The 27378-nt window shown below is 35.6% G+C and overlaps 1 protein-coding gene across 2 annotated transcripts in view; it reads left to right on the forward strand.

Annotated features, from left to right (window-relative positions):
* Positions 1–27378, forward strand: part of LOC150104654 (protein PALS1-like) — a 282994-nt gene that overhangs the window by 196531 nt on the left and 59085 nt on the right. For both annotated transcript variants that reach the window (XM_090395246.1, XM_090395247.1), the window contains 2 exons: positions 12965–13045; positions 17789–17988. In XM_090395246.1, coding sequence (XP_090251372.1) covers positions 12965–13045; positions 17789–17988 — 281 coding nt within the window. The remainder of the gene's footprint in view (positions 1–12964; positions 13046–17788; positions 17989–27378) is intronic.

Consider the following 27378-nt stretch of genomic DNA (forward strand, 5'->3'; position numbering starts at 1 on the left):
GAGTCAACTACCATTCATGTTGTAGTAATAACTACTTAAATTCTAACATGGAGTAGTTATTTTAAAGTCATTACTTCAACATTGCAGTTTTTTTTCTCTCTCTCTCTCTCTTTTTTAAATAACGAATGGCCCGTCACTGTATAGTAGCAAAAGGAAGACTTATTTTAAACTTGAATTTTCAAATTATTAATTTTGTTAATTTTTAATTCAGTTTCATATTCATTTGCATGTTTGCAATATTACAAGAGGTGAAGCACATTTTCAAAGTTGTTCTTCTATTTTGAAGACTGATAATGTCACTGTTTCAGTATCTTCAAAATGGCAGAACAGTAATCTTCTTCCCTTCCCTCTCTTTCCAAAGGCTTGTCTTTGCTTGTTTAATATAGTGCCATCTCTCATCTAATTTTGAAGTCGCAGGGAATAGACTTCATCTCTTTCTTCCATTTGTTCCTATGTTTGATGACACTACAAAATAAAAGGAAGTATTTCTTCTTACTCCTCCCACTTCCATATAATTCAACATATTCTCTTCTGTCTAGCTCCCCTCTCTTTTGTCTATTCCTGTCTCTTCAATGCTTTGTAGTTAATATAAGCCCATCTCTTTCCTATCCCTTCATTTGTTTACCAGTACCATGAACTATCCTATCCAATGTTTCTTTTCTAGTGAAAGGAAGACTTATTTACATATCTACTTATGTAAAATTTCATACATTATGAATTTTTATTGGATTCATATCCTGTATGATTTTTATTAGAATACAGGTATCCGTAATGAGTCAAGACTCTTTGCACAATGCCTATCATACCTCTACTTAAACTCATTCACTGAAGAACACTCATCCACTACTTTTTTTTTTTGCTTCAAAAGTCATAAATCCCTTGCTAATCACACCTGTACACAACTTCTGTAAGTAACTTCTCTCTCTCCATTTGCCATGTATTGAAAAATTTATGCTGAATCAATAGTATTAAATCTCTTTGGTAACTTATGTTTCTATTTTACCCCCCCCTTTTTTTTTTCTTCTGTTTATTAGCTAATTTTTGCAATCCACAATCCTTTTATTCTACTTCACATGAAATGCTCTTTAGCTGACACCATCTTGGTCACCTTTCCACTGCTTGCTACCAGTCACACTGTCTTCTGACACCCCCAGTTTAGCTTAATATCTATTCTTTTGCTGTATATTACATAAAGTTTCATGCGCTAACCTGTCAAATGTCTTTTGGAAGGGCCAACTGCATCATGGTGTAGTCACTGGACTCGGCTATTACTTTAATATAGAAAGTGAGCAAATTACTAAAGTAAGATACTCTAATATATTGAGTAAGTTCACAAACTGTACCCCCCCCCCACAAAAGAGTGTGACATTTGTAACCACCCATTCTTAAACTCTGTTCTTTAACCAACTTTTCTAGTACCTTAACTGCCACTCAGGAGATACTGATCAGTTTGCCAACTGTGCCTTGCTAGTGTAATGGTACTATTTTGTTCTCTTTTTTTTTTAAAACCCTTCCATTGCTGAGACTTAAAAACAGCCAGATCAGACACTGCCAGTTCCTTCACTTTCTTGTAATATGTGGGGTTTATATCCCATCCCTGTATTCATGCTGAGAGTGTTTAACATTCTAAGTACCTTTAGTTGACTTATTCTGACTTCTTTTCCCAAAACTTTTGCTATATTTTTCACACCTTGATAATGCATTCTAGCAGACTGATCATTCCATAATTAAACTATTTCTTGTGCTTCTGTCACCTTTTTACCATCTGCATTCATTAAGGTTACATTTCCATTCAAATCCCAAAGTGTTATTCTGCTGCATGGAAGAATAACTCTGGGATTTCTAATCATAATTGCTTTTCAATTGAATAAGACTTCATACATAGGAGTAGGGTTTCTTCCTGGAAAGTAAAGTTTTTTATCTTGCAAAATGGGCAAACTACCAAGAGAATGCACACAGTTAACAGTTATAATACACCACTCATTCCTAGTCACTTTTGCTGTAATTCAAAACAGTCCTTTTGTAAATTGATTTTGTCTTTCTTACCATACTTGTCACTCTTCTTGCCTGTATTTTGTTACTGGTTGGGCTTGCAAACCACCTGTCTTTTTATGTGCTATCCAACATTGTGTTGAAAGTTTCTCTTTGTGGTTATATTATAAATTAAAGATGCCAAGAAATTATATTTTTGGTTTCATCCTTTATCCAAGTGCAAATAAACAAGGTTTGCGCATGAAGTAACTTCGTGACAGGGCAACTTGTATATAGAGGCTAATGACCTCACATCAATTGCTTAGTATTTCATAATGCAATACACATATCCTTACAGTTTTGGCTTTATGCACATCTGTAAGGATATGTGTATTGCCAAATATGTGTATATAGCCAAAAGATGTCACACCTTATTAAAATAATAAGACATCTTTTGGCTACTTGTATATGGAATCATGACTTTTGCATTGGTATCATTTCTGGGTCTGGCTCCCACTGATGAGACCTCAATAATGTTTGAAACTGGTCTGGGTAATGGCCCTTCTCATAATGTATAGCATTATACATGTCTGTAAGGATATGTGCATTGCATTATGGGATACTAAGGGCAATTAATATAAAGTCATTAGCATCTATATATACGACCTCCACACAGCCTTTAAAGGAATGCGGAGAACCGACCAGGGCTTCTGACCTAATGTCCAATCCTCACCTTCTCGTGGTGCACCCTGTTGGGTATCTACTTTGATACTGAACGAACGAGGATGGGCTGGCAATTTAGGATTTAGCCGACCAAATTGTATTCTTATTGGTTAAACCAAAATAAAAAATGATGATACAACATGACAAAATTTCATGCCGGCTGGGGCGTCGCTCGGTTAAACAAGGCCCCCGTTGTTTTCGCCAGGGAACCAGGGCGAACAGCGAAAAGTCAGCTACTGGAACAAATATGAAAACAAACCCCAACTCAACATCACCAGAGTTAAAGATCAGTAATATCAACGTAAGAAGCCTGAATGGCAAAGAAATGGAGCTAGCTGAGGAATTAGATAAGTACCAGATCGACATAATAGGGGTGACTGAAACAAAAAAGACCAAAACTGGTGAGATCTTTCTGAGCAATAAATACAAAATGTTATATTCAGGCAATGACAATCAAGGAAAAGAAGGAGTAGCCATAGTATTCAACACAAAATATGAGGCTAATCTTCTTGAATGGCAGTCAGTCTCAAGTAGAGTAATGTGGGCAAATATGAGAATGGGGAACTGGACAATGAGACTTATTTGTGCCTATGGTCCTACAGAAGGTTCTATTAAGGTAGAAGTGGAGGAATTTTTTGATGCTTTAGAAAAAGCAACTGACACAATGAAAAAGGAAACGGTGGTCCTTGTTGGGGATCTAAATAGCAGAGTAGGAAATGATTGTGAGACATACAAAAATATTTTGGGAAAATTTGGAGAAAAGAGCAAAGCTAATAATAATGGCAAATATCTGTTGGATTTCTGCTCAGGACATGGACTGGTTATTACTAACACCATGTTCCAACATAAAAATGTGCACAAATTCACATGGAGAGAAGAGGCTAGGAATAAGAAAAGTCTCATTGACTATGTTATTGTTGATAGTGATGTTTTCTCCCTGGTGCAGGACACCAGAGTGTACAGAGGATTTGAAATCGGAAGCGATCACTATTTAGTCTTGAGCAGGATAAAATTGAATTTCATATTGAAAAGAATAACATGTAAGAAAGTTTTAAAGCGAATCAAAGTTGAGCAGCTCTCAGATGTGAACTGTAGATTAAAATACAGAAAGATTATTGAAAAGAAAATGAAAGAGTTTGAGAACAGGAATCAAACCTTGGAGATTCAGTGGCAAACTCTGAAGAAAACATTGATTGATTCTGCCAGAGAGGCATATGGTGAGGTTGTGTGCAAGGATAAAAAAATCAGAACTCCCTGATGGACACAGGAAGTTAAAGAAGCAGTGAAGGAAAAGAAGAAAGCATATCAAAAGTTCCTGGCAAATAAGTCAGCTTTTACTCTTACAGAATACAGAGACAAATGTAAGACAGCTAAACGGTGTGTAAAACTAGCTAAACAAAAGTCATGGGAGGACTTTGGCAAGAATATAGAAAATAAATATCAAGAAGGTGGCAAAATATTCTGTAGGTTATTGAAGAAGCTTAGGAATCGAGGAAAGAGTGCTGTAAAAGGAGTTAGAGATGATAAAGGTGACATGAAAACAGGAGAAAAAGATATCCTTGAAGTATGGAGTAATTACTTTGAAAAACTGCTAAATGAAACAAGCAGTGATGACAGCACAGTGATAAAAAAAAAAACACTGACCAGGCATGCAGTCAGGAATACATATCCATACTTGAAGTAGAAAAAGCCATCAAAGATTTGAAATGCGGAAAGGCAGCAGGAGTAGATGATATTCGACCAGAGATGCTGAAGTATGGTGGTATAAAAGTCTTACAGTGGCTGCACTGCATAGTTCAGAAAGCCTGGACTGAGGGACGAATTCCCAATGATTGGAGTAGAGCTCTCATAGTACCCATATATAAAAAGGGAAATAAAACTGAATGTGAGAATTACAGAGGTATTTCCCTACTGAGTGTTCCTGGCAAGATCTATGCAAGTATACTTGAGAAACGGTTGAGAAGAATTGTGGAAGAAAAGCTTGGTGAAGAACAAGCTGGATTCAGGCCAAATAGAGGCTGTCAGGATCAGATCTTCACTTTACGACAAATAATTGAGAAAGCATGGGAATATAACAAAGATCTGTATTTAAGTTTTGTCGATTTGGAAAAGGCATATGACAAGGTGCCAAGAGAGAAGCTATTCAATACGCTGCAGTTATATGGTGTCAATGGGGCATTATATCAAGCAATACTTTGTCTTTATTTGAGTTGTAAGTCAGCAGTTAGAATTGAAGGAAGTACAGGAAGATGGTTTAATGTTAAATCTGGTGTGAGACAAGGATGTACATTATCCCCTCTGTTATTCATTATCTATATGGATCACATTATGAAGGAAAGTGGTATTAAACCTGATATCAAAATTGGAGATGTTAATGTCAGCTCTTTGCTTTATGCGGATAATGTTATACTTCTAAATAAATCCGCTACAAGTCTGCAAGATTCTCTGACTAAATTGAATAGCTGTTGTAATAGACATGGTATGAAGGTCAGTAATAAAAAGACAAAGACAATGAAAATAGGTAGAATCATTGAAAATGTCAACTGTGTTGTGAATGGAGAACCTGTGGAACAAGTGAAACATTTCAGCTACTTAGGCACCATTTTTACCGAAGATGGTAAATTAAATATAGAAATAGACAACAGAATCAGCAAAGCTGGTATGGTGGGAAGTCAATTGAATAAATTCATATGGAATAAGAGAGAAATTAGTCGGAACACTAAATTAGCTGTATACAAGACAGTGTTCAAACCAGTTTTAACTTATGGATCTGAGTGCTGGGTCAGAAGTAAAACACTTGACCAAAGACTAGAGACCGCAGATATGAGAGTCCTGAGAAAGATTAGAGGCGTGAACAGATGGCATCAATGGCAATATCATATTAAAAATGAGGATATTAGAAAAGAACTTGACATTGTCAGCATCCAGGAATGCATTAGCAGAGCTAATCTCAGGTGGTATGGTCACTTAAATAGAATGGGAGAGGAAAGATTAGCAAAACAAGTGTTCTCTGCACAGGTTGGCAGGAAAACGACCCAGAGGAAGACCAAGATATAGGTGGATTGATACGGTACAAAGTGCCTTAGACGATATAAATATAAGATCTGATAATGTTGGAGTCTTGACAAGTAACAGACTGATTTGGAGGAAAATTGTAGATAGGAAGTTAGTAATGATGTAAATTTTTCATGTAGTACTGTCATATCCTGTACACCCCTTGAGGGTACATGGCAGGAATTTGATGATGATGATGATGATATACGAGTTGCCCCTGTCATGAAGTTACTTCATGTGCAAACTTTGTTTGCTTGCGCTTGGATAAAGGATGAAACCAAAAATATAATTTCTTGGCTTCTTTAATTTATCCAACATTTTATTTTTTGTTGCTTCTACTTATTAGCTATTCATCCATTAAACTTCTTTGATTTATCCTGATCATAGGTATGCTGTCTCATATGCTTCTTCAAGCATCTCTTGACCAGTTTCCATGTACTGCTAACATTTCTTATGCCATCTCACTGTTTTAAGCTACCTAACAAGTTTGTGTGATCACTCCTTGCTGGAAGGATCACAAACATTTAACAAACAGTGATCACAAATGTGTGATTACTGTTTGTTAGAGGCTAAGGTTATGAAGAAATCTTCTTATCCTATTATTGTCAAACCCTAGGTTCCCTCCATCACATGATGTCGTAGGTAATTATCTGCCTGTTGTATAAATCCCATTTCTTCTCCCATGTCCTTTCCTATTCCATTCCCATTGCTGAAGTCCTCCCATAATTACTCTTCCTATGCTCTTTGAGCTAATTTGCCACTGCATGCCATTGAAGAAAATCCTACGTCGTTGTGAACAGGTTATCCCTCTACCCCCCCCCCAACGACTTGGATCTTTTTCCTCTTATAAAAATTGAGTACTTTCCACACTTGATGTGTGAACAGAAAATGAACTTTGTTTATAATGTTTTCATAAGGTAAGAAATTAATGGAAAGTATTGATTATAATGAACCAATTGTTATGGTATGCCAATATATAGCAAAGAATTATAAAAATTATTTCCTCATTTTACTTGGCTCTGTTCATACCAGTTTTGTTTGTCGATTCAAATTTGTGCAATCCAGTATTTGGCCTTTGTGTGTTCAACTTAATGTTAGGCGAACGTTAAAAAAGAAGCCTGGTAAATAACTGAGTGAGCAGCTGAGCTCAGACCCAATAACAGATTCTCCACATATTGCCTGTATTGTCTTCCTGATCTTCAGCCTCTTTGTCACTTGAAGTGTTCAATATTTATTGTGACTTCATTTTAAATAGTATCTTATAAAAATTAAGAGGCCTATAATTGTCACCTTTTTAATTGTGAATTAATATTATTAGTGTGCTAAAAAAAAAACATTATATGCTGTGTTAACTGCAGCATTGTAAGATTTTTGGACATCAGTGTTTAATTAAATTGTTAAGTACATTTAATAAATTAATAATGGTCCCTTAGTCCGTTATGCACCATTAGAAAAAATTATGGAGAAAAAAAATCAAAGCATCAAATCAGGTACACAGTTAAGTGTTTTTAATTTCACTCACACATCCAATAACATCAAACTCACACATTCAAGAACAAAAGAAAGCAAATTAAAAGAATTTACTGCTAGTTCTGGATGGTTTGAAAAGCTAAGAGTTTGATATGGCTTCAAGAATATGAAGCTTCAAGAGAGACTGCAGGTTCAGAAGAATTAAATGGTCATCAAAGAAGGTGGCTTCATAGCCAAACAAATTTTCAGTTTGTTTACTGGTCTCTTTTGGAAATAAATGCCAAACTGCACCCCATTGCACCAGAAGAAATAATTGTGGCATGTTTCAAACATGCTAAAGATAGCCTAACTCTGTTTTTGGGTGCATTGCAGATGGCAGTTGTAAATTGAAGCCTTTACTGATCTTCCACAAGTACTGAAGGGCTACAACAAAAGTTTCTTGCCATTCTACTGGCATGGCAATATGAAAGGATGGATGACAAGTAGAAACTTTACTACTGTACTGACCATGACATGTATATATGTTCATAATTACGTGGATGTGAAGTGTCTATTGAAGTCAGTGTAACCTTTGTATGTTATAGAAACATGAATACGAAGTGTATATTTTTGATATATTTTATCTGTGTGGCTGCTTGGGTGGTTAAAGAGTTGCATGCAGAAATGAAGTCTTTATTGCATGCATTGGAAGGATTTTCTTTCATAATTCTCTGTGTCCTAGATAATGCTCAGTCATCTGCAGTTGATCAAATATTTGAGTTACACCATCAAAGTTGCTTTTATGCCATCTGTTATGATTTCACTCTGGTATCCATTGGACCAAGAAGTAATTAGAATTAAAGTAGTATTATGTGTGTTCTATTTCTATAATGCTGAAATGGTCAGATGAATATTTTACTTTGTTTTGCAAAAAAATTTAGAAGACATTCACCATTAAAAGCTCTTTTTCATTAATAAAGATTGCATGGGATGAAATAGAATGAAAGGTGTGTGTGTGAAAGAAACTGTGCTGTCAATGTTGACAACACTTTTGGGCCCAACTATAAAGAATGACCTCAAGAACTGTCTGAGATGAAACTGGTTGAAAATTTCTTACAATATCAGATAATAGATTAGAAATCAGAAATGAAGAGCTGAGTTGAAGATCATGGAAAAAGCAGTAGTTTCCACCAGTCAGGAACAACCATTAGGCTGCTAGGTGGTGTTTGCTGACTGGCTTTTAACTTCTCAAATCATATCTCATATTTTTGAAGATGATCCTAACATAGACAGGAACCCTCTTGGTTAGGAGGAAGATATTGGAATGTGCTGCTCTTTCAAGAAATCCTCCTTGAGAGTAACAAACAACTCTGCACTCCTTCATGAAATCATCTGCTTCTGTGTAGCTTGCTTCAAAAGATGAGAAATCTCCAGCCATCAGTCACATTCAGATGATCATGACTCTCTCTCACTCTCTCTCTCTCTCTCTCTCTCTCGTTTCATCATTCATTGAAATTGAAGATGGTGATTCTTTCCTTGTAGTTCTCCAGATTTTGAAAAATTTCCTCTATTTCATTGCTTCCTGCAATCCATAATTATTAATTTACATTGATTATAAGTGCATTTTAATAAAATAACCCAAGAAAGTTTGGTTAGCATTATTTATAGCTTTTCTAAAGTAGTGGAATGCCCCCCCCCTTTCCTATTTGCATGCACTTGATGGGAAAATCCTGTTATGTTTACACAATTTTTGCTTATGAAAAAAGTCAGGAATGTATATATCATGTAAACAAAAAGGACCTACTGTAATAAATTCAACTTAAGAATTTTCTGAAGAAAAATATTTCAGTATTAAAAATAGTTTTATAAACTTACATTTCTTATTAAAGATTTCATCAAAGATATGGTACCAATGGTTGATTAAATTAAAAATCTTTATTTTTTTAACATTTCATATGATGATTGAAACAGAATTAAACAGAATGATGATATGAAACAGAATTAAGTCAAACAGTTACAGATGTAGTTTGTTGTAGAGCTTGTTATAAATTATTAAATTTAAAGCTTTTTTAATAAGTGATTTATGTTAATACAAATATTTAGGTTGAACAGATGAACTTCATCATTCATCTAAAAATCTCTTCCCACCCATTTCTCTCTCTTTCCACTTTCTTATTAAAAGCATTAAATAGACTTGACCAAATGATCTTTTTCATACCACTTCAGGCTTCCAGTAAGCAAGTTCTGCTCTAACAATATGTTCCTTTATTTATTATTTTTTTTGTAATACAGCTCCTGCTTGTAAGGTTTTTATTAAACCTCTAGTGCATTAATCTTGTGCGTAGACTAAATATTTATTTTTCTATTTTTTGTAATTTATATATATTTTACCTAGTCCAAAAACCCTTCTCTAGAGACCAAACATGGAACTTTTTTCAAGCTACTGCAGGACTCTAATTAGCAGGGTGGTAGTCTTACTGGGGAATGAAATTCATCACCATCCTAAAGATAATCACAAACATCCATGTCCACAGCAGGATTCGAGCCTGCAGCCACTCGATTGGAGAGCGGATATGCTAACTATATAACTACTTGGCCAGAATTTGACTGGCCATGAAAAAAGGCCAGTCAAATTCTCTTAGTTGGTATAGTTTTAGATAAATTCATTACTTTCTGTTTGGAGGTTAAATCACCATTTAAAAAAAAAGTACAAAGAGCAGCAGATTAGAAAATTGGTGATTTTTGGTAGTGATTCCAGGTTTTGAAACTGCAATCATTAATAAGTAGTTATAGGGTCAACCACATTGAGCTGCATAAGGTTCATAATTTTAAATATTTTAATGTACAACATTTTTCCAGAACTAAAGCTAGATAACTGAACAAGGCAAGCATTTCTGAAAGGTACAAGTCTGTTAAGGCTCATGCTTTTAAACTACGAAATTAACTACATGTTAAAGAAAGTGGCAGTTTTGTGTATGTTGATCTGAAGTTTTAAAAAAAATTAGCGAATTACTTTCTTTCATAATATCTAATGTGAAAGTGTATCCATTATTTCATAAGTAAAATCTGATCTTTAGCTTTGCACACAAAGGTTAATTCACTGCATATCTATTCTAGGCTTGCAGCATTACCTTTTGTTTAGGAGATGAAAGCATTAAGTTTTGTCATCTCAAAAGGTGAGCTCAAGCCATCTATCTCCATTTCAGTTTTTTTTTGTTTGTTTTTGTTTTGTATTAAAGTTGCATGTTTTCTTGCTTATGATATGTCAATAGTAAGATTCCTATTACTTACTGGAATGCTTTTGAATGGAAAGATCTTTTGTTTAGTATCAGGACAATTCTATCTTGGAATGCATTGTCTAGCTATCTTATGTTTTGTATATTGTTTATGTACAATCGATTTTTGAGATTGGGGGCGAATGTCTTTTTTTCCCCCCTGTACTTGCCAAGAAACAAATTGGAACTCAAATAGGATACACTCTCCAAATTTGAACTATTGACAGACCTATGTTATTGTAGAGATAGTCCTTATTAGCCCTCATAGCTATGTCGCATATTATTTTTTCCAGCAAGTTTAGGATAAACTTATCTTGGTCTTTACTGTTAAAATGTGATTTGGTGAATTGCATAGGAAATGCTATTTATTCATACTAAGTCTGATGCATGTCTTCATCATGGCTCCTGGGAAATGTTTTTTCAGCTAAATTATGCATTTTATGGGTAAAAAAAAAGTGAGTTCCTAACACTTTCAAATTCTGACCATTCAGCTAATGGAGACAACCTTGACAAAAAAAAAAAAAAAAAAAAAAAAAAACCTTGTCCTCTGGATTTCTGGGGGTTGGGTGTGAAGCTGACAACTTAACCTTGGGGAAAAAAAAAACACCTTGTCACTAAATGTGAGGAAACAATGACTGCCTGACGGACTAAATGATGACAAAACAGCAAATGCTTTAAGGATTTAAAAATTGGATCATGGAATTTACTTTCTCTTTGCCAACTTGGAGCCTTAAGAATGCTGCTGGATAAATACAAGCTATATATTACTGCTATACAAGAAATGAGATGGACAGGAGAGATGATGAGAGAAAAGAAGAATCACATATTTTATAGTTGCCAGAAGAAAGATCACATCTTTGGAATAGGCTTCATTAAAAACACCTTATCGTGGATTTCGAAGCAAAATTGCCTACAATGCGTGATTAAAGGACATTTTTTTAAATTTATATAACTAGTTTTATCTATGCACTCCAACTTGAAGAGATTGATGCTGAAAAAGAACTCTTATGGTGATAATGTAGATAAGATCTACAAGGAATGTCCAAGGAAGGATATTAAAATTATTATAGGTGATCTAAATGCCATGATAGGCAAAGATTATGTAAGCTATATCTTCCAGTGGTTAGCCTGTATGTATCCAGAGTCCAATGATATGATTAACTTTGTTTTTCAAGAAATATGGTTACTGGTATTGCAATGCCTGATCATTGCAATACCAGTAACCACAGCAGTAGTACAGCAACAACAACAGCAGTAGTACAAAAGTAGATAGTTGAATATAACCATTGGTCAAGGTAGAATGTAAATATGTGACTGCAGCAAAAAATGAAGCATATAGATGAATTGCAGCAAAGGAACCACACTTGTAAAGCTGTAGAGAAATATTGTATGGCCAGAAAGAAAGAAAAAAAAAAGTGCATAAAAAGAGAAAGAAGATATGAGGATGAACTTAAGGAGTTAGAACATTTCCAAAGTATAAATAAAAGTAGGACCTTCTGTCAAAGGTTAAATAGGAGCTAGAAGGACTTCCAACGTAGAACAACATTATGTAGAGACAAGGAGGGCATAATCTTGAAAAGGGATGAAATGGTATTAGAAAGATGGGTAGAGAATTTGGACCTGTTGAACACACTAATATATCCGATCAATTGAATGTGCCATTGATAACATAGAGCCAAGATTTAGAAGCAGCTATTAGAGAACTTGAGAACAAATAAGGCCTGAGGACCTCTCATGATAGATAACTATCTAATTGCTATTAAACACAATGTTGATTAATCATGCCTTAAATTTGTTCACTGCTTTTGTATTCACCATTTTCTCAGGCATGCATTCTAGTTGCCTACTCTTACCCTCATGCCTTCCCTCCTTATACAACTTACAGGGACAGTCATGTTCCACCCCTGTCTCTTTCAGGCTGTGAAAAAAATATCTTATGCATTAATCTGATAAAAATTTTCATTGATTTGTCTGTCATGTCACTCCTTATTCTCTCCACCAGATTCGTCAGATAGTATTTCCTCAATTTGTTTTCATATCCAACATTCCACAGACCTAACATGATCTTATTCTTTTCTGGTCTCTTCCCAAAATTTCTTCATCTCCTTGAAATATCAAGCGATAGTTTAGAGAAAAAGTACAGTTATTATTATTTTTTTTTTTTTTACTTTTTGCTTAATAAATACAGATTTTTATTTTATTTTTTATTAAAATTGCTGGATATGATGTAAATGATTAGTATAACTGAAAGTGTGTGAATAAGTGGCTTGACTATAATGCTGTGAAAACTTCATAGTGTGGGGTAGGAAATAAGATGAGTTGTGGGAGGGGATAGCATGTTGTGAGGGATAGATGATGCAGATATGTCTACTAGCCATATTTGCATTAACTAAACTCATTCAACAAAACATTTATTTAATAGTTCATTAATATTTAAACAAAATCCTTACTGGATGTCTGAAGGAATTAAAGTGTTATTGTTTTCTTTCTAGGCAAATATGACTGGTACTTTAACATTTCTTATCATACCCAATCGTTATGATCCTCCAAAGTCCCCAGCAAGAGATAGTGTGGTAAGTACAACTAAGCTTTAAGCTTTTGTGAATGAGATTTTTCTTTAGAGGTATTCTTTTATGAGTGGTATTAAGAATTATATTTCTATATAAAAGTTGTAAAACATATGCTGAATTCATTTTTTTGAAAAGAATACTTCTAACTACAGTGAATTTGCTGATTGACTACAGATTTCAAGTGCTCTTGTTGGACTGGAGGCTTCAAGTTTATGCAAGTTAGGTATAATAAATACCTAATATATATACCTAATGTTTTGTATTTTCCCTTTAACCTTATGGTTGGTAGGGTAGCAATATGCTACTAAACTAGGAGATGATTATGAAGCAAAGTGGTGTCTTGTTGCCTTCCTTTCCATTCCATAAGTATTTATGACTGAGCTATGGAGGCTCCATATACTTAATATAAAAGGTATAATAAATAGCATTGACAATTGTACTATACACAATAATTGAAAAGAAAAATGTTTGTTACATTTGTGTTAACTAGTGTAGCTGCCTCTGTGATATTTCCAAAAAGAAAATTTGTTTTATTTCTTCCATTCATCCATGCCAAGATCCACAGAAAGTGTTAATTATCAAGATATCATATCATATTATAGTAACACCACCTGCATTAGGTGAAAGAGTAACAGAAATTATAATTTTGAAGAGTTTGGTAATAATTGGCTGGATGTATATAGCGAGAATTTTTTATATTTTTTTTATTTGAAGGTACTGCCTTATTTATTATTACACAACACCTCTAAGGCTCATTGCAAGAGGGCACTCTTCTCCATGCAACATACTGTCTATTACTCAATTCTCCATCTATACACAATGTCACTACCTCCATCTGTGTACTATGCTATGTACCACCCAATAATAGTATTTTTGTCTGTAAATTGCTTGTGTTCTCGAATTTTCCACATACAATTTATCTGTATGTAGGATGAAAATCAGAGTTTCCTGGAGTTTTCTAATCTAATTCATCTTCATTTAAAAAAGCAAATATAAAGATTCGTCTCATCATGATGAGGATTGAACTCTCACAGTTTCTAGTTGAAGGGCACAATATCCTATCATTCTTTCAGTTATGCTACAAATGCCAGATTTCCATAATGAGGGAATATGAATCATAAGGATTCATTACAGAAGAGGATAGGCCTGATGGAGATGTTCCACATGAGGAATAATACCATCTGATCTGGCACATTTTGTTAACTAATTTTAAATTTCATCTTGCTAGGTGAGGCCTGAGAAGAGGAGGAATCAAGGGATAAAGGCAGATATAGGGAGTTAGTGCTAAATACAATAAAATAAATGCTATATTGGATATATTGCTGAGAATGCATTATTGTTTGGAAGAGTTTGAAAGTTTATTCTTTCAGCATATTTTTTTTTTTTTTTTTAGTTTTCTAATCTGAAGTCATATTTAGGAGAGTTTTTGTTCCTAAGCTTGGTCACGTAGAACAAATAAATGGATAGTTTGATTAAATTAGTTAATGCCTTGTCATCTTCGGTGGCAGACCTAGGCAATAATCCATATCATTCGAGAGGAATTTGATAGGTCAATGTAATTACCCCCTCTTCGTTATGGATAGCTGGAATAAAAGAAGTTGTTTAGTGACTGAATATTTTCAATTTCAAATAGAAATATGTGTTCTGTATATGTGAAAGAGTGGCTGATTTAAATGCATTCATATATTTCATATGCATGCAGAATGTTATGCTTTTTAATAGCGGCATATCTTTTTGACTGTTCTTCAGATTACATTTCTATAATGAGGAGTTGGTTAGTCTAAGTCAAGAAGTGGTAGAGTTCTGATGAAAACTAGGACAAAAATGATATTAAAGCAAGTGATATAACCGCAAGAAAAATTATATCTTAAAACTCTTTACTCCCCCGTTTTATCAAATTGTAATAATTTCGAGGTTTTGAAGAATTTTGAACACAGAGATGAGGGCTGTCAAATTTGTTATGCTGCAAGAAAAGTTTGCAACTGAGACTCACAAACTCTGTGTTAAACTTTAGGGGGACTGTGCCCCAGCATAACCAATAAATGCTAGACGGGTGGCCAAGCTTAAAACTGGACATCCTGGGACAACAGATGCTCCGAGGTCAGGAAGCCCTTCCACAGCGATCACACCTGAAAACATCGATGCAGTGCATGCCACGATCATTAATGAAGACAAATACCAGCCAAAAACATTTCAAGGACTCGCATATATCCAGGGAATGAGTTGGGGTCATTATCCACCAAAATCTGAACATGTAGAAACTCTCGGTGAAATGTATCTCCAAATGTTTGAATGCCGACCAAAAGAGAGAACGTGTGCTGTCATCTCAAGGGATTTTGGGTCATTTTGAGAAACCTGGTGCAAATTTTTTGGCTCATATTATTATTGTTGATGAAATATGGCTTCATCACTATGGCCCAGAGACCAAACAACAGTCAGTGGAGTGGAGATACAAAGGTTCTCCATGGCCAAAGAAGTTCCGAACCCAAAAGTCAGCAGGGAAGGTTGACATCAGTGGCGCACTCAGGATTTAATCTTGGAGGGGGCCGAGCGCTCAGGGGGGGTGAGTTGAGTAGACGTTTTGCGAATACACACTACACATCGCATACGACCTATAACTGAGCATCTGCAGTGATCGTTAATTCATAAGTAGCACACAACATAAATAAATAAAAAAAAAAAAAAATGAATTTTAATTAGGAAAAGATTTTTGGAAATTTTTCTAGTGTTTTTTCCTTTTCTTTGGGGAGTGCCCGGGCCCCATTGCCCCCCCCCCCCCCTGGGTGCGCCACTGCTTTGATTGTCTTTTGTGATATGGATGGTTTAATCCTTACCAATTACCTCAAAAAAGAGTTACAGCAGCAGTTTATTCAACAGCTCTGAAGGAATTGAAGGAGGTACTGAAGGAAAAAATGCTGCAGGAAACTGAGCAGAGGTGTGTTGCTTTTGCATGACAATGCACCTGCTCAGTTTCCTGCAGCATTTTTACCACAGATGATGAAGTCATATCTGCAGATGAGGACTGGTTTATGCTACAAGGAAAGATTTTTCTTTCCCAGAGGATTGCAAATGATGCAGCAGCATTGTAACAAGTGTATAAAACTTCATGGGGGGACATGTAGAATAATGTGTAAATTATGTGGTCTGTGATTCCTCGATTGTGATTATCAACTTTTCAGCACACACACACCTTAGTGGAATCATCCTGAATCATCTGTTTGATCCAAGTGGAAAAAGAGAAAGCATCTTTGTGCTAGAACAGTACTCAATATAATACCTCCATCTCGATATGAGATGGAGGTATTATATTGGTGCTTTTGGAGGGATGACTCCACTTCACCACCACTATACCTATCTACCTACCTACCTGATTTAGTCCTTCCTTCTATATCAAGGTCTGTTCCAGAAACAGAACTTTTCTGCCCATCCTCTTTTAATGAAACCGTCTGTACATCCAGCCACATCATCAACTGCAGGACCAGACAGATATACTGCTATGGAGCTTTGGCAGGACCTCTCTACCTATCTTGAAGATTTGATTGATCTGCTTCTGTTTACCAAAATATGCATACCATCATACCTTTGCCAGTCAAGAACAATCGTCATTCCAAAGGAGGACTATGCATCTGTACTCATTGATTACTGTCCATTTGCATTGTTCTTGTTTTCTTATCTCTCTTTCATAAAGGCTGCGGGTTCGAATTCTGCCTTGGGCATGGATGTTTGTGATTGTCTGTGAAAATACTAGTAGTTGTGGTCGATGGTAGATGGCATTGGTGTAGATGACTAAGGTAATTGCAGCTGGTGGAGTAGTGGAGACGGAGAGTTGTAGAGTAGGTGCCCTCCCTCGATGAGTCTTTGGACTCCCTGGAGGTGTTATGTAATAATAATAATAAAAGCTAGATATCTTCAGCCGTGCATCCAACATGATTTTAGGCAGAGAGCCTGAGAATATAATTTGAGAATTTGGCCACTTAAACAGGAAGAAAGAGATGGTATGATTAAAAGAAAATGCAGAGTCTCATATATAGATGAATATTGCAGGGATATTCCAAATAAGGTAGGAGAGGTGGCAACAAAGACAAGTGGCTATCTCTAGGTATGAGGATGTGGAGAGTAAGGAAGTAGGATCTTTGCATTGGAGGGTGATGACTGAAATGCATTGCCAGAGCACGAGTATAGAGATCATGAATAGATGTTGGATTTCTACAGTAAGTCGTCATCATCAAATTCCTGATATATACCCTCAAGGGGTGTACAGGATATGATAGTACTATGTGAAAAATTTACACCATTACTAACTTCCTATCTACAATTTTCCTCCAAATCAGTCTGTTACCTGTATATCTTTACCTCTATAAGACTAGTTGTAATAATAATAATTTTAACTGTCATATAATATCTTTCATTTCTGTTGCTCTAGATTGCATTGCTATCTTTTGACTATAACTGTTTTCATCAGATTCTAATTATGCACAGTATAAATGAACTTTAAATTGGACATTGAGCAGCCTGTACTGATAATTGATTATTTTAATGCTTTGAGTTGACAGAACATCCCAATTATTTCTGATTGAATTTGTGCAGAGAGTACAACATTAGCAGATGATAGATATAAAAAGTCTTCAGTATTACACAAAAACTAGATTATATTAGTGTAATTTATGAAATAGATTTATGTAATTCTATTATGTGCATTTATTGAAGTGATAACTAGTCAAATTTACCTGTGTAAATATTTTTCAGATGCATGTTAAAACTCATTTTGACTACGATCCAGATGATGATATTTACATCCCTTGTCGTGAACTGGGGATATCTTTCCAGAAAGGAGACATACTTCATGTTATCAGTCAAGAGGATCCAAATTGGTGGCAAGCATTTAGGGAAGGAGAAGATGAGCAAACACTAGCAGGACTTATCCCAAGCAAGAGCTTCCAACAGCAGTAAGTTTTTTTTTTTTTTAAAGTAAGCTGTTGATTTAATAGCTGCAGGCTGATTTGTTAACCTCAACAATGCCTTTGTTTAGAGAGATTTTGGTTTGAATCCTATCTAGGATGTGAAGAACCTTTATCAGGACTTTTCAGCTGAAGGCAAATTAGCCAGTCTCATATAGAAGTGGCAGGGTTTTTTCTTCCAGTAAGGTCAGGTTATTCATTCCACAAAACAGGCAAACCAGCAAGAACAACACCCATACACAGTATATATATATGGGTCTCATAGCCTTAGTTGCTTCAGCTGTAAATCCAAAACAACCAATTAGTTTATGTATTGTCCATTTATCTCAGTTTTTTTAAAATATTATTATTTAATAATATTATTATTATTATTTGATACTACTAGTTTCGCCATGTAAACTGGTGGCTTCATCTGGGTTTGGATGAACATACAAATATAAATAAACAAGTTTTAATTATGAATCAATGCATTCTAAAAAAATCATTTTTTTAGTGATGTATTTAGATTTTTTATTTATTTTTTTTTAGTAATGTATTGATTCATAATCAAAGCTTGTTGTTTAATAATATTATTATTTCATGTCACTTGCAAGGAGTCCCAAGACACATTGAGGGAGGGAGGGCACCTACTCTACAACTGTCTCGACCACTTCCTACACTGATGCCACCTACTGCCCACCACTAGTATTTTTTGTCTGTAAATTGCATGTGTCATGAAGGCCAAATTGCCTGTATGCAGGATGAAAAACCTAAGTTTCTGGGAGAAAAAAACCCTTCTATCCCCGAGATCAGTTAACTCACCTTCAATTGGGAAAAAACCCCATATAAAGATTTCCCCTGTCACGACAAGAATCAAAATTAGGCCTTTCCAATCAAAGGGTGCAACATGCCATTGTTCTTCTAATTGTGCTACGAAAGTATTGTTATTATTGTATTTTCTTGATTCCAATTCTTAGAATGATTCATAATTGCCTTGCAACTTATTTAAGATAGTAGTTATTGGATTAGCTGTTGTTAGCACACATTTCTAAATTAATCTCCCTTTTTATCTTTGCATCAATTCAAAGATGCACCTGAAAGAACAGAGCCTGGAAGAAAAGATTTGGAAAACTTTTTTCACTTCAGCAAAAGATGTAAAAAATTAAGCAGATTTGTTTTTCCTTTCGTTATCCTTGTGAAGTAACGACATATTAAATGAATTGCTATGAAGATCACTAGTTTCTCACAAAATATATGTTGACCCACCATTGAAAAAGATGACTTATAATTCAGATCTTACAGTATGGAGGGAGGCCAAGTTGACCAATTCTTAAATGTTTATTATATAAGTGCAACTGCCAGGATTTAAAAAAAAATCAAGGAAAATGTTAGAAATAAATTATTTGTCATTTGTGTGGTAAATGTATTTCTTAAAGCATGCATATTTATTCATATAATTTTTTCATACTGGTAGCTGCTCAACTTCATTTTTCCTCTAATTCATCCTTCTATTATTTATTATTATTGTGTGACACCCTCCAGGGAGTCCAAAGACTTATCGAGGGAGGGCACCTCTCACTCTCCACCACTCAATCCACCAACTATAACAAACTGCAACTACCTTCATCATCTACACCAACGTCATCTACCGCTGACCACCACAATTAGTATTTTCAGAGACAATCACAAACATTCATGCCCACGGCGGGATTCGAACTCACAGCCTTTTGGCTGGAGAGCGGATACACTAACCACTTGGCCAACCAGGCTGGCAAAAATAAAAAAGTCATCTCCAAAGAGTGATATTATTATTATGTGACACCCCCAGGGAATCCAAAGACTCATTGAGGGAGGATACCTACTCTACGTCTGTCTCCGCCACTAAATCCACCAACTACAACTAACAGCAACTACATCAATGCCATCTATTGCCCACCACCACTAGTATTTCCATGGACAATCACAAACATCCATGCCCACGGTCCGCAGCCTTTTGTCTGGAGAGCGGACTGCTCGACCAACCAGGCCAGCAAAAAAAAAAAAAAAGGTTCTTATCCCTTTTTAGAATTATTAATACATGACACCTCCAGGAAGTCCAAGGGACTCATCGAGGGAGGTTACCTACTCTACATCTGTCTCCACCACTCAATCCACTAACTACAATGAACTGCAACTAGCCATCTGCCCATTTTCATACCCATATTTAAAATCTCTGTAGTAATGAAACAACAAGCATGAAGTAATTCATATTCCTCATAATGTGATTACTATCTCTTGACTGCAGTCACATGAATCACCTATACAACTAGTCATCTGCTATTCTGTTACTTTATTTTGCAAAAATAAAGTAACTATGGGGTACATACAGAAAGAGGAAAACTATCACATTGGTGTAACTGTCAACACTTCAAGAAACTCTATAACTGGTGTCTTAATCCAATGGAAAGAATATTATCAACTTCAGTGCAACCAAAACACAATCCTCTCTCTCTCTCTTTTTGCATTTAAATACTGGTACTTTAAATGAATCATAATAACCAGTATCATAATAACTCCACCTTTTTCATTTATACAAGCATTTATAGTAGACTCTCACTAAAACAAATGTCTTTGCAAACTTTCTCACCATTACAAACTGAAGAGTTTGAACTAAATTCTCATAGGAACAGTAGCAGACTCTCCACTATAACAAACTATACCTGTGGACACATAAGTTTGCTGTAGTTGCCAGCTTCAGTGAGTTTTGAAGTTAGTAATATTCTTTTGTCATTGAATTAAGGCACCAGTCATAGATTTTCTTTAAGTGTTGACTGTTAGATAAATGTGATGTGCTAAATGAAGGAAAGGAATATGTCATCGGCAAATTATGGATAGGATTTACAGCAATGTAGGAGTCATATTAATATATAAACAGGGGAAAGAATATCTAAGAGACTAGAGATCCGAAACACTTATATATGTTAGGAGGGACAGTTTTGAGGAGAGAGAGAGCTATCCACTATAACATGAAGTAAATAGTAGAATAGGAAACTAGCCCAGCAAATTGCAAAAGATAGAAGAAAGGCCATAGGATTGGAGCTTCAATACCAGACCTGGCCACTTAAAATATCATGAGCAATAATTTAAGTTTTTCTGAACCTTTCCTTGACGTGTGCTCAGAAGTGGATGATTTAGAGTTGCAGATTAAGAAAGGTGAAATGGTGATTTTTTTTGACTACACAGTTTGCTTTCACATAAGTTACCTCTTGGACATCTCCATTACTTTTGAAACAACTAAAGTTTGAACGGTGGAAGAATAATTGAATAGTAAAGATTTATTTACTTATTTTTAAAGATAGATGTATATTTAAATTCTTTTTCAATGGAAAAAGAGTGTGTAAAGTGGAAAAACAAGATGAGGGTTACCCAGTGGTGTAACTAGGGGTGCGGAGGGGGCGGTCCGCCCCAGGTGGCACTTTTTTTTGGAGGTTTTCAAGTGAAACAATTTTATTTTTCGATGATTCTTTTATTTATGTTAACTTAATAATTTTTATTACTTAATTAATAATTAGTTTTTAACAACTATACATCATCATCATCATCATCAAATTCCTGCCATGTACCCTCAAGGGGTGTACAGGATATGACAGTACTACATGAAAAAATTACATCATTACTAACTTCCTATCTACAATTTTCCTCCAAATCAGTCTGTTATTTGTCAAGACTCCAACATTATCAGATCTTATATTTCTATCGTCTAAGGCACTTTGTACTGTATCACTCCACCTATATCTTGGTCTTCCTCTGGGTCGTTTTCCTGCCAACCTGTGCAGAGAACACTTGTTTTGCTAATCTTTCCTCTCCCATTCTATTTAAGTGACCATACCATCTGAGATTAGCTCTGCTAACGCATTCTGGATGCTGACAATGTCAAGTTCTTTCCTAATATCCTCATTTTTAATATGATATTGCCATTGATGCCATCTGTTCACGCCTCTAATCTTTCTCAGGACTCTCATATCTGCGGTCTCTAGTCTTTGGTCAAGTGTTTTACTTCTGACCCAGCTCTCAGATCCATAAGTTAAAATTGGTTTGAACACAGTCTTGTATACAGCTAATTTAGTGTTCCGACTAATTTCTTTCTTATTCCATATGAATTTATTCAATTGACTTCCCACGATACCAGCTTTGCTGATTCTGTTGTCTATTTCTATATTTAGTTTACCATCTTCAGTAAAAATTGTGCCTAAGTAGCTGAAATGTTTTACTTGTTCCACAGGTTCTCCATTCACAACACAGTTGACATTTTCAATGATTCTGCCTATTTTCATTGTCTTTGTCTTTTTATTGCTGACCTTCATACCATATCTATTACAACAGCTATTCAATTTAGTCAGAGAATCTTGCAGACTTGTAGCGGATTTATTTAGAAGTATAACATCATCAGCATAAAGCAAAGAGCTGACATTAACATCTCCAATTTTGATATCAGGTTTAATACCACATTCCTTCATAATGTGATCCATATAGATAATGAATAACAGAGGGGATAATGTACATCCTTGTCTCACACCAGATTTAACATTAAACCATCTTCCTGTACTTCCTTCAATTCTAACTGCTGACTCACAACTCAAATAAAGACTAAGTATTGCTTGATATAATGCCCCATTGACACCATATAACTGCAGTGTATTGAATAGCTTCTTTCTTGGCACCTTGTCATATGCCTTTTCCAAATCGACAAAACTTAAATACAGATCTTTGTTATATTCCCATGCTTTCTCGACTATTTGTCGTAAAGTGAAGATCTGATCCTGACAGCCTCTATTTGGCCTGAATCCAGCTTGTTCTTCACCAAGCTTTTCTTCCACAATTCTTCTCAACCGTTTCTCAAGTATACTTGCATAGATCTTGCCAGGAACACTCAGTAGGGAAATACCTCTGTAATTCTCACATTCAGTTTTATTTCCCTTTTTATATATGGGTACTATGAGAGCTCTACTCCAATCATCGGAAATTCGTCCCTCTGTCCAGGCTTTCTGAACTATGCAGTGCAGCCACTGTAAGACTCTTATACCACCATACTTCAGCATTTCTGGTCGAATATCATCTACTCCTGCTGCTTTTCCACATTTCAAGCCTTTGATGGCTTTTTCTACTTCAAGTATGGATATGTATTCCTGACTGCATGCCTGGTCAGTGTTTTTTATCACTGTGCTGTCATCACTGCTTGTTTCATTTAGCAGTTCTTCAAAGTAATTACTCCATACTTCAAGGATATCTTTTTCTCCTGTTTTCATTTCACCTTTATCATCTCTAATTCCTTTTACAGCACTCTTTCCTCCATTCCTAAGCTTCTTCAACAACCTCCAGAATATTTTGCCACCTTCTTGATATTTATTTTCTATATTCTTGCCAAAGTCCTCCCATGACTTTTGTTTAGCTAGTTTTACACACTGTTTAGCTTTCTTACATTTGTCTCTGTATTCTGTAAGAGCAAAAGCTGACTTATTTGCCATGAACTTTTGATATGCTTTCTTCTTTTCCTTCACTGCCTCTTTAACTTCCTGTGTCCACCAGGGAGTTCTGATTTTTTTATCTTTGCACACAACCTCACCACATGCCTCTCTGGCAGAATCAATCAATGTTTCCTTCAGAGTTTGCCACTGAATCTCCAAGGTTTGATTCCTGTTCTCAAACTCTTTCATTTTCTTTTCAATAATATTTCTGTATTTTAGTCTACAGTTTACATCTGAGAGCTGCTCAACTTTTATTCGCTTTAAAACTTTCTTACATGTTATTCTTTTCAATATGAAATTCAATTTTATCCTGCTCAAGACTAAATAGTGATCACTTCCAATTTCAAATCCTCTGTACACTCTGGTGTCCTGCACCAGGGAGAAAACATCACTATCAACAATAACATAGTCAATGAGACTTTTCTTATTCCTAGGCTCTTCTCTCCATGTGAATTTGTGCACATTTGTATGTTGGAACATGGTGTTAGTAATAACCAGTCCATGTCCTGAGCAGAAATCCAACAGATATTTGCCATTATTATTAGCTTTGCTCTTTTCTCCAAATTTTCCCAAAATATTTTTGTATGTCTCACAATCATTTCCTACTCTACTATTTAGATCCCCAACAAGGACCAACTTTTCCTTTTTCATTGTGTCAGTTGCTTTTTCTAAAGCCTCAAAAAATTCCTCCACTTCTACCTTAGTAGAACCTTCTGTGGGACCATAGGCACAAATAAGTCTCATTGTCCAGTTCCCCATTCTCATATTTGCCCACATTACTCTACTTGAGACTGACTGCCATTCAAGAAGATTAGCCTCGTATTTTGTGTTGAATACTATGGCTACTCCTTCTTTTCCTTGATTGTTATTGCCTGAATATAACATTTTGTATTTATTGCTCAGAAAGATCTCACCAGTTTTGGTCTTTTTTGTTTCAGTCACCCCTATTATGTCGATCTGGTACTTATCTAATTCCTCAGCTAGCTCCATTTCTTTGCCATTCAGGCTTCTTACGTTGATAGTACCGATCTTTAACTCTGGTGATGTTGAGTTGGGGTTTGTTTTCAGATTTGTTCCAGTAGCTGACTTTTCGCTGTTCGCCCTGGTTCCCTGGCGAAAACAACGGGGGCCTTGTTTAACCGGGCGACGCCCCAGCCGGCATGAAATTTTGTCATGTTGTACCATCATTTTTTATTTTGGTTTAACCAATAAGAATACAATTTGGTGGGCTAAATCCCAAATTGCCAGCCCATCCTCGTTCGTTCAGTATCAAAGTAGATACCCAACAGGGTGCACCACGAGAAGGTGAGGATTGGACATTAGGTCAGAAGCCCTGGTCGGTTCTACGCATTCCTTTAAAGGCTATGTGGAGGTCTCCTCTCAGTTATACAGCTTTGACCCTTAAGCACCCCCTAACAACTATACTTACAACTAAAATAAATAAAATATAACAAAACCTTATATTTCCCTATCTATAATTCAATAAAACACATGGCATGCCGATTGAGAACTATTCAGGACGAGTTTATAGAAATTTTGGAAGAAAAAGTAAGAAGTAAAGTTATTGAGTAAGTAAAAGAAGCAAAGTATTTTTCTATGACAGTGTTTCTCAAACTTCAGATATCTGCATATCCCTTCTTAAATTTTCATTATTACCAAGTACCCCTTATCAAATAATAAATAAATAAAGTATATTTCATTGTAAATGTCTATTTTATTTGAATTTATATGTTCATGTAAACAAAAAATATGATTTATTTTTAATAGAACAAAATTTGGAATAGGTTCCTCTTCATTTCCCGTCCATGAAAATCCACATTTCAAGTAATTCATATTATACTTACAAAGATTTTTCATCTTCTTCCTAGTTGGTTCTCTAGAGATGTTCAGAAGACACACCTTTATTAATTTCATTTGATCCAGATGCAATATCAACGTTTTCTTGTTGCTTACAGCTGCTTGTATTTGCTATATTGCTCTCTTTTGTGGGTTTTATAAATCCAATCTTTAACCAATGATCCATACTTAAGAATTTAAAAGCTAAAAAAAATTACGTATTTACTTGAATATAACTCGCAATTTTTTCCCAAAATTAAAGCTAAAATATCCTAGTTCGAGAGGTATGCGGGGATTTTCGGAAATAAAGTTTTTCAGAAAAATACTGCAAATGGTATGACTTACTAAGAAGTTCCCACTTGCTATGGCTACTTTTGGCATCGAGAACAGTTTCCTTGTGTACATCATCAAAGTCATCTACCCAAATAGCTTCATCATCTTTCCTATTATTTTAAGCAAAAATTACCAGTAATTTACAAGACTTCAGATACGTAGAGCAGCTATGAAGAAGTGCATATGATTGGTGCGGTATTAACAAAAGATCACATTAGTATTTCAACAGCTGAGTTGAAATGCTAATTCTCTTCAACCCAATTCCATATCTGAAACACATTCACTATATAGGTATATATTTCTTAGTTTTAACACATTCATGACGGAGTGGTGTCAAGCAAAACCTATGTTGCCAGTGCAACATAGGTTTTGCTTGAGTCTATACAGCAGTTTCTGTTGGAGGGGAGAAGTGATTCATTAGTTAGTGCCGTTTTTATCTCAGTTGTCTCTAATTGCAGTATTTGTTAAGAAATATAATGATTTCGTGCGTTAATGGTGCATAGCCGAAAATTGCCAAGTACCCCCTGAAGACCTTTTGCATCCCCCCCCCCCCGGGGTTATGCGTACCGTACTTTGAGAAACACTGTTCTATGATATTCAACAGCCCCCTGATATTTCTCGTAAGGATCAAACGAGCCAAGTTTTACGCTACGTTATGATCGATGGAAATAAAGTGAAGGTTGTGGAATCATTTGTTGACTTCATTGAAACAGAAGGTAAAACCACCGAGAATATTTCAACTATGATTTTGCAAAAATTAGAAAACGACAGAATTGATATTCAGAATTGTAGAGGACAAGCATATAACCATTCGACCAGCCTGGCTGGCCGAATGGTTAGCGTATCCACTCTCCAGCCAAAAGGATTGCAGGTTCAAATCCCGCTGTGGGCATGGATGTTTGTGATTGTCTGTGAAAATACTAGTGGTGGTAGTGGGTGGTAGATGATGTTGGTGTAGATAATCATTGTAGTTGGTGGATTGAGTGGTGGACACAGAGAGTTGTAGAGTATGTGCCCGCTCTCGATGAATCCATGGACTCCGTGGAGGTGTCATGTAATAATAATAATGCTGTGGTGGCTGGCCAACATACTGGCATTCAGAGATGCATCAGGAAATTAATGGAAATACAGAATTTGTTGCATGTACAAATCCCTCGCTGAATTTGGTGGGTATACATGCAGCTTCTGTTGTTGTGAATTCTACTACTTTTTTTGGAACTGTGGAACGTTTGTTCAAGTTTTTTTTTCTTCCTCAACCCATCGCTTAGATATTTCTGAATTCAGTCACCGATCAAAGTGTCAAGCATGTAGTAGTAACTTGGTGGAGTGCACGGGGAGATGCTGTGAGTGTTGTAAAAAAAAAAAAAAAAAAAAATTACTCGAAAAGCTTAGGTGCTGTAGAACATTTAACTGGTGAAGAAGAAAATAGAGTTACTAGGTCAGGTGCTGGCATGCTGCTTATTGCATTACAATCATTTTCCTTCCTGCTTGGCTTGTGGGAATCCGTCCTCCTAGAAATTAACGACACACAAACCAAAGGATTGAATATACAACGATGTGACATAAACCTCGAGGCTTTAAAAGCATTTTTAACTGAAAATAGGGATGAATTAGTTAACAATTCAGTAGCTTATGCCAAAGAAATTTGTGATTATCTGGGAATAGTCATGGATCATCAGTGTAGAAAGAAGAAAATGATGGCAGGTGTAGAATCACGAGATGCTGA

This window comes from Typopeltis vanoorti, chromosome 7, assembly GCF_054136105.1.
Source record: "Typopeltis vanoorti isolate ZY-2024b chromosome 7, IOZ_Tvanoo_1.0, whole genome shotgun sequence".
Taxonomy (NCBI): domain Eukaryota; kingdom Metazoa; phylum Arthropoda; class Arachnida; order Uropygi; family Thelyphonidae; genus Typopeltis; species Typopeltis vanoorti.